Consider the following 19,051-nt stretch of genomic DNA (forward strand, 5'->3'; position numbering starts at 1 on the left):
CCAGGCTTTCTTAGCGGTGGTTCGTGATTTAGAGGGCGACATTGGTGACGTGCATAGTGTTCCGATAGTGAATGAGTTCACTGATGTGTTTCCAGAGGAGTTGCCTGGATTACCACCTGATCGTGACATCGAGTTCTGTATTGATGTTGCTCCGGGAACAGCTCCTATTTCGATACCTCCGTATCGGATGGCTCCTGCGGAGCTGAAAGAGCTGAAGGAACAGTTACAGGAATTGCTTGATAGTGGTTTTATCAGACCGAGTACTTCTCCGTGGGGTGCTCCTGTGTTGTTTGTCAAAAAGAAGGATGGGTCATTTCGGCTGTGTATTGACTACAGACAGCTGAACAAGGTTACTATCAAGAACCGGTATCGTCTTCCTCGTATTGATGATTTGTTCGACCAGTTGGAGGGTGCTAAGTGCTTTTCGAAGATTGACTTGAGATCCGGGTATCATCAGCTTCGGATTCGAGACGTCGATGTGCCTAAGACTGCTTTCAGAACGCGGTATGGGCATTTTGAGTTTCTGGTCATGTCTTTCGGGTTAACTAACGCACCAGCAGCGTTTATGGATATGATGAACCGGGTATTCAAGCCGTTTCTGGATCAGTTCGTTATTGTGTTTATTGATGACATACTGATTTATTCTCGGAGTGAGGAGGAGCATGCTTTCCACTTGAGAACGATACTGCAGACTTTGCGTGAGCATCAGCTGTATGCTAAGTTCTCGAAGTGCGAATTCTGGCTGGATCAAGTTACCTTTTTAGGACACGTGGTGTCAAAGGATGGGATCAAGGTTGATCCAACGAAGATTGAGGCGGTTATGGATTGGCAGAGGCCGAGGTCAGTTACCGAGATCAGAAGTTTTCTGGGGTTAGCTGGCTACTACCGTCGGTTCGTGCAGGATTTCTCCAGAATATCTGCACCGATGACTAAACTGACACAGAAGGGTGTTAAGTTTGAGTGGACTGATAAGTGCGAGGCGAGCTTTGAGAAGCTCAAAGAGATTTTGACTACAGCTCCTGTGTTAGCGTTGCCATCTGGCATTGAGGGGTTCACCGTGTATTGTGATGCTTCTCGTATCGGTTTGGGTTGCGTTCTGATGCAACATGGTAAGGTGATTGCCTATGCTTCTCGCCAGCTGAAGAAACATGAGGTGAATTATCCTACTCATGATCTAGAGTTAGCAGCTGTGGTCTTTGCTCTCAAGATTTGAAGGCACTATTTGTACGGTGCGACTTGCGAGATTTTCACTGATCATAAGAGTCTGAAATACATTTTTGATCAGCATGAGCTGAATCTGAGGCAGCGCAGATGGTTGGAGTTACTGAAAGACTACGATTGTACTATTCAGTACCATCCGGGTAAGGCTAATGTGGTAGCCGATGCGTTGAGTCGCAAATCTTCGGGCAGTTTGGCCCATATTTTTGAGGTTGGGCGGAGACCCATGGTTCGTGAGTGGCATAGTCTGATAGCTTCGGGATATGGATTTCAGGTTTCGCAGAAGGGTTGTTTATTGGCACAGTTGCAGGTGCAACCAGTTTTGATTGATAGGATCAAAGCTTCACAAGCTGAGGATCCACAATTGAAACGGATTATGGATGAGATCCATCTGGATGGGAATTCTGAGTTTATTCTAGCGGATGGAGTTCTCAGGTACGGTTCTCGACTGTGTGTTCCAGATTCGGATGGTTTGAGAGACCAGATTCTGGAGGAAGCGCACAAGTCAACTTACAGTGTTCATCCGGGTTCTACCAAGATGTACCATGACCTCAAGGGTACGTACTGGTGGAGCGGAATGAAAAAGGATGTTGCAGAGTTTGTGTCTAAGTGTTTGACTTGCTAGTAGGTAAAGTTAGAGCATCAGAGACCGTTTGGATATCTGCAACCGCTACCTATTCCAGAGTGGAAATGGGAGCGAATCGCTATGGATTTTGTGGTTGGTTTGCCACGTACCCGACAGGGGTATGATTCGATTTGGGTGATAGTTGACCGTTTGACCAAGTCAGCTCACTTCTTACCGATCAAGGTTACTTATCAGGCTTTGAAGTTGGCACAGTTGTACATTGATCGGATTGTGAGTCTCCATGGTGTACCAGTGTCGATAGTTTCAGACAGAGGTTCAGTTTTCACCTCTCGATTTTGGAAGGCGATGCAGGAATCCTTGGGTACGAGATTGGATTTCAGTACTGCCTTTCATCCTCAGACTGACGGTCAGTCTGAGAGGACTATTCAGACTTTGGAGGACATGCTCAGGATGTGTGTTCTGGATTTTCAGGGTAGCTGGGATACTCATTTGCCTTTGATTGAGTTTTCCTACAACAACAGTTACCACGCTAGTATCGAGATGGCATCTTATGAGGCTTTGTACGGGCGCAAGTGTCGATCTCCTATCTGTTGGGAGGAGGTTGGCGAGCGCAAGCTCTCGGGAGCAGAGATTATCCAGATTACCTCAGAGAAAGTACCATTGATCAAGCGGAGATTGGAGACAGCGTTTAGTCGGCATAAGAGTTATGCTGATCCGAAGAGGAAAGACATGGAGTTTCGGGTTGGAGATTTCGTGTTTCTTCGAGTTTCGCCTATGAAGGGCGTTGTGCGTTTTGGTGTTAAGGGGAAGTTAGCACCGAGATATGTTGGTCCGTATGAGATCATTGAGCGTATTGGAGCAGTGGCGTACAAGTTAGCGTTGCCACCAGATATGTCGTTGGTTCACCCAGTGTTTCACATTTCCATGTTGAGGAAATGTATTTCTGATCCTTCTCACGTGATAGTACGGCAGAGTGTTGAGATTGACCATGAGTTATCTTACGAGGAGCAGCCTGTTGAGATTGTTGATACGCAGGTTCGTAAGTTACGGAACAAGGAGATTCCGATGGTCAAGGTTTTATGGCGGAACCATTCTGTTGAGGAGTGCACGTGGGAGACCGAGTGGGATATGCGGCATCGCTATCCTTTTCTTTTTCTTTGAGGTACGAAAACTAAGTGTTATGTGAAATTTTGTGAGTTTTACTTGTGTTTGTGTTATTTTAAGTGCTATGTGTTATTATGTTAAATTCGAGAACGAATTTTTAATAAGTTGGGGAGAATGTAATAACCCGTAAAATTTTAATATTTAATTGGCGAGTTTTTTTTTATAATTTTAAGTCGTTAAGTTTTTGAAATTCGGGATGGGGTGTAGTTCGTGGTTCGGTTCGTTGTTGGTTCGATTTGAAAAAAAAAAGGAAAAAAATAAAATAAAATAAGGTTTCAGCAGGTCTCAAACGAGACCTGCATTTTCACGCAAGGTCTCGTTCGAGACCTAGAGTCTCGTACGAGACCCTTGCTGAAAATGCAAGGTCTCGTACGAGACAGTGAATTCTCGTACGAGACAGTGAAGTCTCGTACGAGACTTCACACAGCCAGCTCTTAACGTGCAGAGGCACGATTCCTTCAACTTCAGCCCCGGATTCCTCGTGATCCTTCCTCTATTTTAAAACATTTTGAAAACTAAAAATCTTCACCAAACTACATACAAACCCTAGCCTCTTTCATTACTCAATTTCGCTGAGAATTCTTTCCACAATCATCAACCAAAGTTTAGAAAAAATCATCGGTAAGTTATAGTTCAATCTCAGTTTTTGTTCAAAAACGACATCTCCGTTCATCACTGATTTCTCTCTCGTTTCTGAGCCGAAATAGGTTCCGCTTCCTTCCAGAGATAGAAGACTCGCGTATCTACAAATCCCAACTTTTGTTTCGAAGAACGGTACGTTATATTTCTCGTATCAATCGCCGTCGTTTTACCGTTCTTAAGATATTCCTGTTTTTGTTATTAAATCGATCTCTTGGGATTTTAATTTGTTTGACAGCCGTTCGGAGGTTGAAATCAATTCCGTTTGTTTCCCGTGAAAGTAGACTCACGCATCTACGTTTCTACACTTTTCGTTCATCAAACGGTACGTAAACGAACCCGTACCAATCGCCGCCGTTCCATCGTTTTATATAGTTATAAGCAATGAAAAACTTGATAAGCTACTGCCGGTTTTTGTTATAATTGATAGGCCTTGTTTCTGTGATTTTTACTGGTTACGTGTTCCTTGTAATTCAAGTTGTGATTGTTTAAGCTCTGGGTTATGAGCCATATCTCGATTTCGTCGTTTTAATTTTGATTTGGTTGTGGCTTTGTTGAACGATTTAAAAGTTTTGAAATACTGTTTTTGGTTAACATGTTTCGCGGGTTCTGGATGTCGTTATTGATTCAAGTTATGATTTGATTATTGTTGAGAGATGTCTTGGTAAGCTTTGATTTCATAAGGAGTTATGGTTTTGAGCTTCTGTAATTGAATTGTAATGATTGGCGGGTTAGGCTTATGTTGGGGGTTGAAGATGATTGTGTGTCAATGGTTGATTGGCTTATTTTAATTCTGTTTGGTTAAATGGTTACTTCAGTCACTAAAGTTTTATGCATTAAATCTATTGATTCCTAAACTTATCTTTTAACTCTTTTAAATGATTTTTAATTTCAATTTACAAAATTGGTTTCAACTTATTAATTAGCGTTTTAAATAATAATATTATTTATAATTTGAAATTTCTCCGGGCATTAATATTTTAAGTTTAAATTAGATATTAATTTTATTATGGTTATAAGTAAAATTTTATATTGACTATATTAAATAAGTATTGGGGATTTTATTTTATTTAAAAGTTTGTCAAATTAAGTATATTATTTTTAAGGCCTAAAAATAATATTTGAATATTTAAAAATTAAATTAATAATTATTATTAATTATTATTTAATTGTTAAATTGATATTTTTGGCTTAGAATGCCTTTGGAATTAAATTTATATTTTAGCTTTGTTTGTTATTTAATTAATTGAGATAATTGCCGGTAATATTTAAATTAGTTGGGTTTCAAGCTATTGAGTTCTACTTAGATATTAATTAATATTTTATTTAATATTAATTATAAACTGTGGTTTATAACTCTGGTTTTATGGTTGGGTCGGTTTAGACTTGGGTCACCGACATGTGAGTTTAGCTTGGTAGTTTTGAAAAAACTCGGCTAACTCACTATTTGAGGAATTGATTTTATTTATCAATTAAATATTATTTTAATAATATTTTTTGGATTGGATTTAAGTGCGAACTCAATAGTCTTGAATTAATTACGGCATTCAATTTATTTGAGAATGGTGTTTCTCTGTGATTTATCTGGTTATTAAATTGTGCTAATCCTACGTGGTGTCTAGTAATCTTAGAGTTAGGGGTCAACGGATTTTAACCTATTTATTATTTTAGACTCGTCGACTGCTCGTGCTTCGGAGTCTACGCAGGGTTAGCTGTTTGCCAAGATCACGTGGATAAGCAAGCAGTGAGTTTGTACTGCTATTTACCGCTTTATTAAGTACCGCATCGTATTTTAATATTATAAATGTTTATGAACTGTTTTTACGGATTATGGAACTGGATTGAAACGAGCTACTCGATAGGCTTGTATCGAGACTATGTGCACCGGTAAGTACTCTGGGAAACGGCAGACTAAAGTCTTGCTTACGCTGGTATAAATATATGACGAGGATTTGTTCCCGTCCACTCTGAGTTTGTCGGTATGCTATGTCATACTTACGCTGGGATCATTTCAATACTGTTTTCCATAATCATATTATATTAGTATAAAAATGTTTTAATTTAAGGGTTTTAAACTTAATAAATGTAAATAGTATTGCGAACTCATCTCAGTATATCTGACCCCGTTGTTTTTCCAAATTTTCCAGGTTTATGATTTGAAAGCCGGTCCACTCCGATTCTTTTGATTCCTCGGAGGTTTTTATGTTATTAAACTAGTTTCTATTTTCGAACTCTTAGACCGCAGTAGAGCTAGTTTATATATTACATTTGTTATTGCATTGGGATTATCGATTAGACCGATTGTTTATTTTTAGCATGTTTACACTGGAATATTTCATTATTATATTTAAGGCATGCTGTTGAGCATTTCAGATATTTAAGTTATTTATAATAAAACTGTATTATAAATTGCTAGACTTAGGTTGGAGTCTCGGTTGCCCCCGAGCAGTTTTCTGCAGGTTTAAATTTTCATTTGATTTCCGCGAGGCTTGCTACGGGTTTTGGTACAACCATACCCATACCCTAGCGCCGGTCACGATTCATGAAATTGGGTCGTGACACATTTATACCATGACCTAGGAAAATTTTCAATTGTACCCTATTTTTGATTTTTATGTTTCATCTCTACCCTAATGAGTTGAATTGACCTATTTTCTTTTGAAAAAAAGTTTAAATTAGTCCTTCATTTTTAACCTATATTCTAATAAAACGTTAATGTTAATCATTTATATATCTTGTTTTTAAAATTTTCATCTTTAAATTAATTAAATTATCAAAAAGTTTACTTTTGGGGTACAAACGAAACATAAAAATCGAAAATATGGTACAATTGAAAATTTTCCTAAGTCGTGGTATAAATGAAAAAAAATTACAAGCTGAGTGGTTTTTAAGTAATTAAGCCCTATATTAAATGAGGGTAAGTATGATATTTTTTTATATATTAATTCATTTTATTTAGGGTTCATAAATTTTTTAATACTTATTTTTGTTCTAAACTGTCTATCAATTTGGAACGGAGGGAGTATTATCCTCCCTTTTCTTAATCTTGTCCTTTTTTCAAATATTTTTGCTTTATGTTTTTTGGCATTTATGTTGGTGATAAGCTAGCAAACAATAGACAAAATCTTGAGTTGCCATATCGTATACTCCTACTCCTTTCTTACTTTCAGAATATCTAGTCGGCGACACAAAATGCATTGTACTTCATTTAATTTCTTACGTGTAGAACAAACGATCTTATTGTAGGGTTAATTATTTACGGTTTAGAATAAAAAAACTTTGGCAATTTAAAAATAACTCGACTTTTAAAACGTGTTTTTATTTAGAACATCATCTTTTATTTCTTTTCAAAAATAACATGGGCATATTTTTAGGTAAAATTTTGCTGATTTGAACACCCGATAGATCTGTCATGTGTCCTGCCACGTCAGCAAAAATACCATTAAAAATTGCCGATGCTATTTTTGAAAAGAAACGAAAGATAGTACCCTGAATTGACACGTTTTAAAAGTCGAGTTATTTTTGGAAATTTGTGTAAAGTTGGTGATTTTATATGAGATTAACCCTAAATATAATCTTTTAAAATTTATAAAATCATTTAAAATTTATTATTAATATTTAAATTAATTTAAAATGATTTAAAAAATAATAAGATCTTTATATTTCTATTTAACAATTTCTAAAATTTAATATAATGCTAGTGATGGAACGCTATGAAATTTTAAAGTTTCACATCGCCAAAATAGGAAAAAATCACATAGAGAGGTAATAGTTTCACTCCTTTGCTGTTTTTTATGTTTATTTATTACATTTATTATACTAATTAAATATCAGTTAAAGTTTCCTTTTATCTTTTTTTCTAGAATTATCTTTCTCAGATAGTCTATCTGTCTCAATGACACAACCAGCTCCGTATTAATCAGAAACAATCCTAAACTGTCTTTAGGGATCCATTATTTAGCACCACCTATGCGAACATGTTTCAGATAAAAAAATTAGTGATTGGATCTTAGAATAACGAAAACCAATAAAAACCCATCAAACCCCATAACCGAAGAAAAAGCCCTATTATCACAAGATGCCAGAGAAACACCCAACGATAGTCAATACACACTGATAATCCCACCACAAACACCAAGATCCCCATCCATCCACTTCCAAGGATTCGGGACACCTAATCTGAGCCGAGGAGAGAGCTCCGACTCAACCCCGTAGGAAGTGATCAACCAGATTATCGACGACGCTTTACGAAAATTCCGTGAAGACATAACCACGATGGTCGAGGAAGTCACGAGCACATTAATATCCCAAACTCCAACAAGAAGAAAAGAAAGAAGTATAGGGAAGGAAATAGGAGTAGCAGGAACCAGCAATGATGAAAACACAAAACCAACGTGATAGACCAAAGAAACAAACAGACAAAAAATAGGGTGTAACGGTCAAGGGTGCAATCAGAGAAAAGAAACGGTAGAGGTACCACCAGTGGAGATCAGGAGAAGGCAATCAGTGATAGCAACTGAAGGAGTAAATATGATAAAGGTGCAAAGGTTGATAGCTTAGGCCATACAATCAGCAACACAAAGTAAGGCGAAGGAGCACATCAATACTAGGAGTCTGACACGAGGAAAATCACCACTAGTTACGAGCATCCTGTTACAAAAACTACCTAAAAGGTTTGAAATACCAAATTTTGACAACTTTAATGGAACTAGATGCCCAGAGAACCATGAGACCAGGTTCTATAATAAAATAGTCCTCCTAGATGTTATCAATGCTATACTATGCAATACGTTTTTCACCACCCTCAGAATGCTGGCTTAACAAACTAGGGGCAAAGACAAACAAAATTTGGAAGCAACTTAAGATTTTTCACGGACATCCCACCTAAGATGAATTGATCCTTTGTTCAAAACTAATTTAATGCAGAAATTTTTCATCAAAAAAGAGAAGTTTTTAGATATATCGAGTCTATTACGTCATTTGTAGACAAACTAATCAATATATAATATCTCATTAAAATAATGGTAAAATTGTGATATCATCGATAAAATCCGAACATAGTTATTATAATTGTGCTAATTTCCCTAAATATATGTTTTGCCAAAATAATTACAACTTTATATTGCAAGTTTTGAGTTTTATTTTTTGACTTTTTGGCTAACTTTATTTACCTGTTTTGTTTTTTTATTTACCAAAATATCTTTTTCGGTTTTTTAATTTCGGTTTTCGGTTTTTTCGATTCGGTCAACCGAACCGACCGAACCGACCGGCAGTTTTTTTTATATAGTGTAAGATTAGTGTATATATAGTGTTAATTTTTATTTTTTATAGATTTTTTTCCTAGAATTTTTTATTTTATTTTTTATAGTGTAACAGTAGTGTATATATAGTGTTTTTATGGTGTTTATATAGTGTAAAATAAGTGTATATATAATGTATAAGTAGTGTATAAGTGGTGTATAAGTAGTGTATTTATAGCATTTTTGTAGTGTTTTTTGTGGTTTAACCATGAAACACTGCAAATACACCATAAACACTGCAAATACATCATAAACACTGTAAATGCACCATAAATATACTAAAAACGGCAGAAATAGACCATTAATACACCAAAAATACACTAAAACGTAAAAATATTATAAAATTATTACAAATGCACCATAAATCAATATTTTCTTTACAAAATCAGTAGCAATAAACAAATCTATGAATAAGAGAAGACAAAATAAATAATTATATGAACAATAGAACAATTTTATAAATAAAAAATTATAAATCTACAATAATTTATTTATAAAATATTTAAATCATTAAAAAAAAACCTAAAAAATTACACAAATCTAAAAACGAGTCGAGAAATCCATAGCGCGAATGGAAAAGACGAACGGACTAGCGCGAACGGAAAAGACAAACGGAAAAACGACCGTAAACGACGAGAAATCCATCAGAAGTATACGAACGGAAGCGCGACCGGAAAAACGAACGGAAAAGACGGACGGAAAAGTAATCGGAGGAGATAAACTGAAAATCAAATGAAAAAGAAGAAGAAAATAAGAAGAAAATAAGAGAGAAGAAGAGAGAGAATAGAGAGAAAAAAAAGATGGCTATATAAAAATTTAACCTAAAATGAGATAAGACATTTTTATATAGTGGGTATTTTTGTTAAATAAGTTAGCTTATTAGGTAATGTATGATAAGAGGAAACGATGGACCAAAATGGTGTAAATACTTTATCCAAAACAGGTATTTGAAAAATAATCTCATTATAATTTTGTAATTATTTTAGTGACATGTTATATATTGATCAGTTTAGTTTACGGATGACGTGTTAAACTCGACCTACTTAAAAAAAATTAAAAAAAAAACAGCAACTTTTCATCAAAAAGTTTCCAAAAGGAGTTACCCATTCTACCCTTATCATTTCTAATTACGCGTCACCGGGTCAACCCCCTGTGAAATAGGAGGAAAAATAAAGTAAATGAACAGATTTCATACAACCACTAACAAATAAAATAAAAATAAAATTCAAAATGCAAAAAGAAAAACTAAAAAAAACAACTATATAAACCAACTCCCGCTATTTCCTCTTCTCTCGCCAACAAACCCAAACACTCTGCTTCTCTCTCTACAATCACTCATGGATTCTCCTCCTCTCTCCTCCGTTATCATCATCGGCGCCGGCATCTCCGGTAATCATAAATAATCTCAATTCCACGAACAAAAAAAATTCAAAACAATTAATTAATTATGAAAACAGAACATTATTAAATTTGTTTTACTGTGAATTCAGGTTTGTCGGCGGCGAAAGAATTGGCGGAGAATGGAATAGAGGACGTGGTTATATTAGAAGCGTCGGATCGTATCGGAGGAAGAGTAAGGAAAGAAAGTTTCGGCGGCGTATCGGTTGAGTTAGGCGCTGGTTGGATTGCTGGCGTTGGCGGTAAAGAATCGAATCCTGTCTGGGAACTTGCGAATCAATCCGGTCTTCGAACTTGTTTCTCGGATTATAGCAATGCTCGTTATAATATTTATGATCGCAGGTATAATTTTTCGTTCGTTTAATTAATTAATTTGTTTATATTCTAATTCTTTTCGTTCTGTTTTTGCTTTGTTTCTCAGTTTTAGTGTTTTTCTTGTAATATCAGAAAAATCTTTTCATTTTTGTTAGTTTGTGCGAAATTTAAAAAAAGCGACCTAATCAGCTACTCAGCCAAAATTTCCGTAATTAGTTTTAATTTACGAACATTATTTCAACAAATTAATAGACTATTTCGTTGTTTGTTTTAACAGTTCCAACAGTTTGGAAACTGTTTTTAATCTGCAATTTGAAAATGTATTGATTTTTTTTTTGGGCTAATTTTTTATTTTCAATTTGTTATATGTTTGGTTGCAGTGGGAAGATATTTCCAAGTGGAGTAGCGGCAGATTCTTACAAAAAAGCGGTGGATTCCGCCATTATGAATTTGAGAAGCCAAGAGGCAAACCAAGTTGATGAAGTAATTGAACCGCCATGGTAATTAAATTCATTTCTTGGTGTTTTCCATTTGAAATAAAAACAGTAATTACTAGTAATTAATTATCATTAATGTGATTTTAATAGTCTTTGTTTAATTTAATTTTAATTTATCTGTTTTATTTAGCTCGCCAAAGACACCAATAGAGCTAGCCATTGACTTCATTCTTCATGATTTTGAGATGGCAGGTTTGTTTCCTATAATCTCATTTTACTGTTTGTTTCGTGGGAAAATGTAGGAAAGAAATTTTGAGAAAATTTTACTATGATTATGAACAGTGGCATAGCCGCATGTATGTGTAATTCCAAAAAAAAAATTACAATTTCTCATATAAAGTTTATTTCAATCGGTACAAATCACTTAGAAAATATTATGTATTGGTCTTAATTTTAATAAATTTTATTTTTTAGATATTAAATAAAATTTTATTGATTAAGAAACTGTCCGTATTTGAACTCATTGAAATGGTTATTTATGAATTTGGGTTTGTATTACAGAGGTAGAGCCAATATCAACGTATGTTGATTTTGGGGAGAGAGAGTTCCTAGTTGCAGATGAGAGAGGGTATGAGTATTTACTGTACAAGATAGCTGAAGATTTTCTTTTTAACTCTGAGGGTAAAATTTTGGACACTCGTCTCAAACTTAACAAGGTAACCAATAGAGAGCACTTTTAAAATGTTTTTGATTTGATTTTACTTGTATTTTTGTTAGTTTGTGCTTTTAAAAGAACATAATTAGACGGCAACAAATAGACAGTTTTGCCTTTTTAGTTTACACATGGGGTAGGAGTTAGTATTTTTTAAAAAGGTTAAGCTGAATAATTTAAAAAATGAGCAGTAAAAAAGTATGTGAAATATTCCAAAACACTTCTTTGTATGCATGTAGTGCAATCTTTTTACTGTTGAGATTGATTGACCCACTTTTGAGGTTAGTAGATAATGACATTTTATGACCTTTTTCCTGTTTTTCTGTAATCATTTATTAGTATCTTATTTATATTGCTTCTCTAATTTTCTAGCAGAAATTGTTGCTAAATATCTTCTTCAACTGAACATTTTGCTAATGGCATGATAGATTATATAAGGAATCAATGAAATTTTGTTTATAGATTGTGTCATCATTAGGCTTTTATTATAAAATTTGTTGATAATCTTCCTAATTAATATTATAATTGTTTTTAGTTTATGTGCTGTTTGACCATTTTTGCTCAAAGTGTGATCATGATTACAAAACTAAACTTTGAATGAACTTTTTGAGTAGATGACCCTTGGAAAAAAGCCATAAATTTGATCCACTAAAATGTCAGATTTCAATCACATAGCCATGAATTGGCTTTAATCTTCACCATCCTTTTTGCCATTTCCCCCCTTCCTTTTCTGAGCCTGTAGGTCCCTTTTCTCTCAGCATTTTGCACTAACCTGCTGCACAATGTTCATTCATTGATTCAAAATGGCCTAAAGCCAAGGAGACCACTACTAGCCAGGAGTTGAGATGTCATATCAAATTCAATATAAGAACAAGAAAATAGCTAGTCTTGTCCATTTCTTCATTTAATGTTCTGTTTTTGTCTTCACTCCCACTAAAATTGCTCTTAGAAATCCTCCAAATAAAAAAAAATAAGTTACTAATTACATAATAGAAATAGGCAATTGTGCCTACTGTGTTGCACATTTTTTCTTGGTTTGACTTTGTAGAATCTTATATTTGGGAAGTTGCTGTCTTGGTCTTCACTAATGTGTTTAAAGAGCTAACACATTATATATAAGTTTAATTAATGGTTGATTGGTAATTTTTATGCATGGATTGGGCCAGGTTGTTAGGGAAATACAGCACTCGAGAAATGGTGTTATGGTGAAAACTGAGGATGGTTGCGTCTACGAAGCCAATTATGTGATTTTGTCAGCTAGTATTGGTGTTCTCCAAAGTGATCTCATTTCTTTTAGACCTCCTTTGCCCGTACGTATTCCCTTCCTTTATTTATTCCATTTTTTCTTGGTCATATTTTAATTTCCTTGGACCATGCATATCATATGATTGAACCAGTTTGCTAGAATTGTTTTTCAACTTAACAAGTTTGCACAATTTAAATGCTAATTAAAACATGTTCACTTGTATGATTGTGACGCTCATTTAACTAATTAAATTTTAATAAATCATCATATATAATATGCCCATGGCATGCATGAAGAAGGCACTATGTTTTGTTTAATGTAGTATAACCAATGATAACCCATATGATTTTAAATTTGAAAATGTAGAATTATGATTTTTTTTTATTGTTCTAGTTCTACGTGTAGTCTTTGTATCTTCACCATTCAATGTGACTAGCATTATTTTGGGTTCAACCTTCTTGTAAATATGACATGATTAACATTGGGGTCTAATGTATGCGATTCTCATAACATTTATGAAAGATTTATGAAGTGAAGAAGTTAGGTGGTATGAAATTATGAATATCAAATTCTTCTGTACTGTAACTATTGACTTAACTATCAATTTCCCCCTGAACTTGTACATAATGAGCAAGTAAGATCAAAATCATTTTCTTTATATAAATTAGTCCTTTGAACTTATTAAATTTTATCAATTACCCCAAATTATAATCAATTAATCTAAAATTTGTGTGAAATAGTCCCTGGTAGTTATTTTCAGAATTGATGTATATACTACTTGGTTTAAAAATTATAAGAAATCTAATAAATTACTACTGGGAAATGGGTCCCGATAGGATTAGGAATTGGAGTTGCTATAACTTATTTTTTCACTTTGATTATATTTATTTTCTTTGTAAGAGTGGGCATGGCCCAGATGTCATTAAGTTGGAGAAGTCAGGAATTCATGGCAGCTAGGTCTTGTAATTGTTTTTTGTTTTGAACCTGAGCTAGGTCTTGTTATTAAATAGGTTCTTTAGCTGTTTTCATGACTGGGAGATGGATTTTCGAGGTGTCTTGTTTTCTTCATAGAATTCAAAGAAAATACCATGGGTTGCTCGGCAATCCACAGACTGATAACCCATAGGTTCACTGTTAGGTTGTTTTCCTTACTGTTACCAGCCAATTTGCTGATTAATCAGCATTGAGCAATGCTGGTGACTGCCTTTTAAATGTACACTTTATTTATTGGTATAAACTTGATCAGTTTAAAATATAAAAAAAATAGAAAAAGAAGACGAGATATCGAGTTATGCATGACAATTTTCCTACAACATAATGGATTCGTCAAATGATTAATAAATTATTATTGCTTAGCTATTAAAAGTTGGTAATTAGATGGTATAATGATGATTTTTAATCATGTGAAAATATATCAATCTCTTTAATTATTGGTTTTGGAATAATATAGATAATATGATAACTATAGAACTTTGTTTTTATATGTCATTGACAAAATGAAATTTTATTTTAATGTTGCAGAGGTGGAAAACAGAGGCAATACAGAAATGTGATGTGATGGTATACACAAAGATTTTTCTCAAGTTTCCATATAAATTTTGGCCTTGCTGTCCTGACAAAGAATTCTTTATCTATGCCCATGAGCGTAGAGGATACTACACATTCTGGCAGGTTGATTCTCTATTTCTTTTTCCTGATGCCATTTTTTTACTCTCATAATAATGCCAAAATTGGAATACCATATTTAAGTTCCTAATACTCGAATTCGGTGCAACACAACCCTTAAGGTACCAAAATGATGCATACAAGTCCTTCAAATTAAAAAGGATATCGCGGACCTACAACGGGTCGACTTGAAGAGCTTAAATGCATCTCTTTGTTAATTTAATGGTCGGGTAACACGAGTTAAAGTTTAGTAACTTAAATATTCCTCGAACTAAAGTTTGAGGGTATATCTGCACCTTTGCCTTAACTGAGCTGGTACCTAGTAGAAGTCATTTTCTGCTGTTTTATGTGTAATTAGATGATAGATACTAACCCTGCTGTAAAATCTTTTTCTCAAACATGTCCAGTTATAAACTCTATTAATATTTTCAAACCTAGAAGAATCTAATGATCTTAAAATGCTCAAACATATCTCTATATGTTTGTCAATTTGTTTGAAACATCAGTTTAAAGCTACCTAGTTTTCCATAGGCTTGACCTATTCACTTTTTTTTGCTTGGTTATTTTTAACATCTAGTTTGCTACCACCTTTATTGTATAATAAAATTGCATAATATTTACAGAATCATGAAAGTGTTAAGTGTATCACCTTTCTCATTTTACATTATTTTGTTTTTGGTAGGCTGACCCATGATTGATGTGTACCCTCATGTTCCTTTCATTGTCTTAAAGCTGGCATTATTAGTGGAATTAACTAAACAAATCACTCTCATAACCATTATTATTTACTCTTGTCCCTAGCTACATTTCTAAAATATTATCCTCTTCTTCATTAAGACAGGATTAACTTTTTTAATTAATTTTTTTTAGCTTCTTGTTATGGTGATCTCAAAACTAGCTAGGGATGTGCAATTGGTTTTCAATTCTATTTGAAAGTGTTTTTTTTTAAAAATTAATCGGGTTTTTGAAGAAAATAGAATTGTACCAAATTAGAAGAGTAAAAATACATTTGGTTTTTTTTTTATTTCATCCAAATACAAGAATTGTTCTTTTAAATTTTTTAAAAAATCAATAAGATAATTAGAGATTCTCTAATGAGGAATCAAATCTAGACTAAATGATAGTATCATATAGTTTAACCACTTCAATACATAGGAATCTGATATTACTTTAAAAACTAAATAATATATATAGATAGTTCGGTTTCTTCGGTCTAAAATTAAAAATTGAAGTGAGCTAAAATCTTTTCCAAAGTGGTCATTTTCGGTTTGGAGCGGTTTGATTTTTTTATCGGTTTCGTTCGATGCACACCCTACTCAGAAGTCTCTGTCTGTCATTTCCATATGGTTGTGCACATTCTGATCTTAAACCTAATGCTGATATCATACACAAACTAGTTGAATGATTGTTAAATGTTAATTAACTTGCATTAGTTTTACTTCTATCTATAAGCTGGCTAATGATCTGTTTCTGTGTCATCAGCACATGGAAAATGCATACCCTGGTTCAAATATTCTTGTTGTAACGTTGACCAATGGCGAATCGAAACGTGTTGAGTCACAATCTGACCAGGAAACATTAAAAGAAGCTATGGAAGTGCTTAGGGACATGTTTGGGCCCAATATACCAATCGCCATGGATATTCTTGTGCCCCGCTGGTGGAACAACAGGTTCCAGCGTGGCAGCTACAGTAATTACCCAATCATTTCCAATAATCAAGTTCTTTATGATATTAGAGTAAGCCACTTTTTCTCTTTATGGTCGAAAAATACTATTACCAAGTAAAAAGGAATCAAAATTCTGTTAGAAATTACGTAAAGGGTCAACTCAGTTTCTGAACTTGCAACTCAGATCAAATAACTCCTCGATCATTATGATCAATTAGGATAATATTTTCTAATTTTGAATCAATTAAGGACAAAGTTATTTAATATGAACAAGTTAAGCAACTTGAATGACCAACTTTGTCCTTAATTGACCTAAAAATGGAGCGAATTGTCTTAATGGATCAAAATGATTGAGAAGACTAATTCGATTTCGAATCATTAATTCAGAACCGGGTTGATCTTTTGTTCAAGAAATTTGGAAATTGCAGACTAAAAATATGAGAAAAGGATATTTTCATGGCTTTGGTTCTTAATTATTCTCGGCTGGTATACATAATTGACGTTTACTGATTATCATGTTTTTTGCAGGCTCCAGTAGGTTGCATTTTCTTTACTGGTGAACATACTAGTGAAAGATTTAACGGTTACGTCCATGGTGGATACCTTTCAGGTGAGGACATACCGACATAGTTAATTTCATTAATTCTATTAATTCGGTCAGTTCAATTTAAAAAAGTAGAATAATATGTCTAATTTGGTTTTAGTTAAATTGGTCAGTTTTTCTATCGAACTGATTGTTTGCTTACAAATTCAAATTTTACCACCTTATACAATATTGTTGAATTGTGCAAGTGAGCTCACGTTTTCTTCTGATTAATTTAATATAGGAATCGACACGAGCAAATCACTATTACGAGAAATAAAAGAAGAAAAGGAAAGAAAAAGTGAGAATCAAACATTTTTGCTGGAGCCATTACTAGCATTGACAGGATCATTAACTTTGACACAAACAGACGCAGTATCTAATCTACATAAATGTGACATTCCTACACAATTATATCTTAGTGGCAAGCTTGGTATTTCTGAAGCTATATTATGACTATATGATGATGATAATTTGATCAATGAGATTCATGGTAACAATGGGTCTGAAATTAAATTCTATTCAGACCCTTAATGCAATGGGTTTGAACTCAATTTCGGGTTTGAACTCAATTCCGGTTCAGACTACTAATTCCATTCAGAAAATGGAGTAAGGCAAGCAGAAAAACAAGCGGCAGCGGCAGGAAAATGATGCTGGAAGGAAAATTTTGGAGGGAATTGTTTTATGTGTTTGGGGATTTCTTGGCTTAGACTGTAACCATATTTATCATGTATTCAACCAATCATATGTTAGAAAGTGAAAATCTGTCATTCTTTTAACATCTGATTGATTGGATAAAGGTATGGACCCGGTGTAGGTAAGAATTTTCAATTTGATTGTGCTTTGATGTAGGAAAAAAATAGGTGAAATGAGAAAAGATAGTGTTATGGGAGGTATAATCTTGAGGTCTAATTGTACTCTTTACTTGTTTATAAAAGAAACAATGTTAACCTAATATATTTATTTTTCAATTGGTTCTTTTTGTTGAGTTGCCAAAATGATAAGGTTCCTTTGAGTTTTGTTTACATTTTTTGATTAATTAAAATGTAGGAATCGACTCTAGTAAATCGACAAGACAATTAAATGCAATATATAAGTTATGATTGATATATCGATGAGAAAAACATTTATGAGTCGCACTGTAACTTTATTATCACTAGTTTCGCATTACGTGCTATGCACGTGGCTCGTAACGTAATTTGTCAATGTATATATTAATAAATCTATTATAATTATATCAATTTTTTAGTTATAATTAATATTAAATTAGTTAAGAATTTTTGTAAAAGTAAATATAATATGTTCGGTTATGAAATTTTTTTCCATACTGAATTTATTCTTTTTTTGGTTTTATAATAATTATAATTAAATAATTAATTTTATTTTATTAATAATATCTTTAAAAATAACAAGATAAAAATTTAAATAATAATATATTTACCAAATACAGTATTTTAATTTTGTAGTTAAATCAAACTAAAAGATAGGTATTCCTACTAATTTGGAGACAATTTAGTTATTTTTACATACTAAAAATTAAATTGTAGATAATTTAGCTACCTATTCTAATTAGGACTTTAATTACAATAGTGATTAATTAAATAACTAATTAGTTAATGACTATAAAACCTTTATTTAGTAATAGATTGAAAAGGATTATTCAGTAAATTTGCCTATCCCCCTCATCCGTGCTTTTATATATAGTATAGATTAGATGCAAAAATACTTGCATGAAGCTTAGGATTATCTAATATTTATCGTGTGACACATAATAATAAATAATCAATCAATTTATATCACACCTAAAACTAATATAATATCATTGATTGGTAATCACATTTACTATTGTCACGTGTCACACAATAAATTTTCCATTTGATGAGTAATTAAACGAGTGTGATCTCTTGTAAATCATACTTAGGATCATGTGCTCATCCAACGTGTTATTATGGTGACTGCATAGTCCGAAGCTACCACGACACTAACTTATGTTTTAACATATGCTGTGATCAAAGATGTATAATCGATATCTTAGTTGATTTTTTCTTTTGCACATTCTTAAAAATGAGGTAGATATAAATGCAACCAAACTGAAACCAAGAAACAGGTTCGGTTAGAAAC

General features: G+C 33.5%; 1 protein-coding gene across 1 annotated transcript; it reads left to right on the plus strand.

Moving 5' to 3' along the window:
- Positions 1-10,184: 10,184 nt before the first annotated feature.
- Positions 10,185-17,912, plus strand: LOC126662173 (polyamine oxidase 1). The gene is made up of 10 exons (XM_050356067.2): positions 10,185-10,296; positions 10,398-10,647; positions 11,001-11,120; positions 11,248-11,309; positions 11,619-11,773; positions 12,936-13,079; positions 14,537-14,686; positions 16,163-16,417; positions 16,876-16,957; positions 17,175-17,912. The coding sequence occupies exons 1-10, from the start codon at positions 10,245-10,247 to the stop codon at positions 17,384-17,386; spliced, it is 1,482 nt and encodes a 493-aa protein (XP_050212024.1). The 5' UTR covers positions 10,185-10,244; the 3' UTR covers positions 17,387-17,912.
- Positions 17,913-19,051: the final 1,139 nt, after the last annotated feature.

Source organism: Mercurialis annua, linkage group LG8 (genome assembly GCF_937616625.2).
Source record: "Mercurialis annua linkage group LG8, ddMerAnnu1.2, whole genome shotgun sequence".
Taxonomy (NCBI): domain Eukaryota; kingdom Viridiplantae; phylum Streptophyta; class Magnoliopsida; order Malpighiales; family Euphorbiaceae; genus Mercurialis; species Mercurialis annua.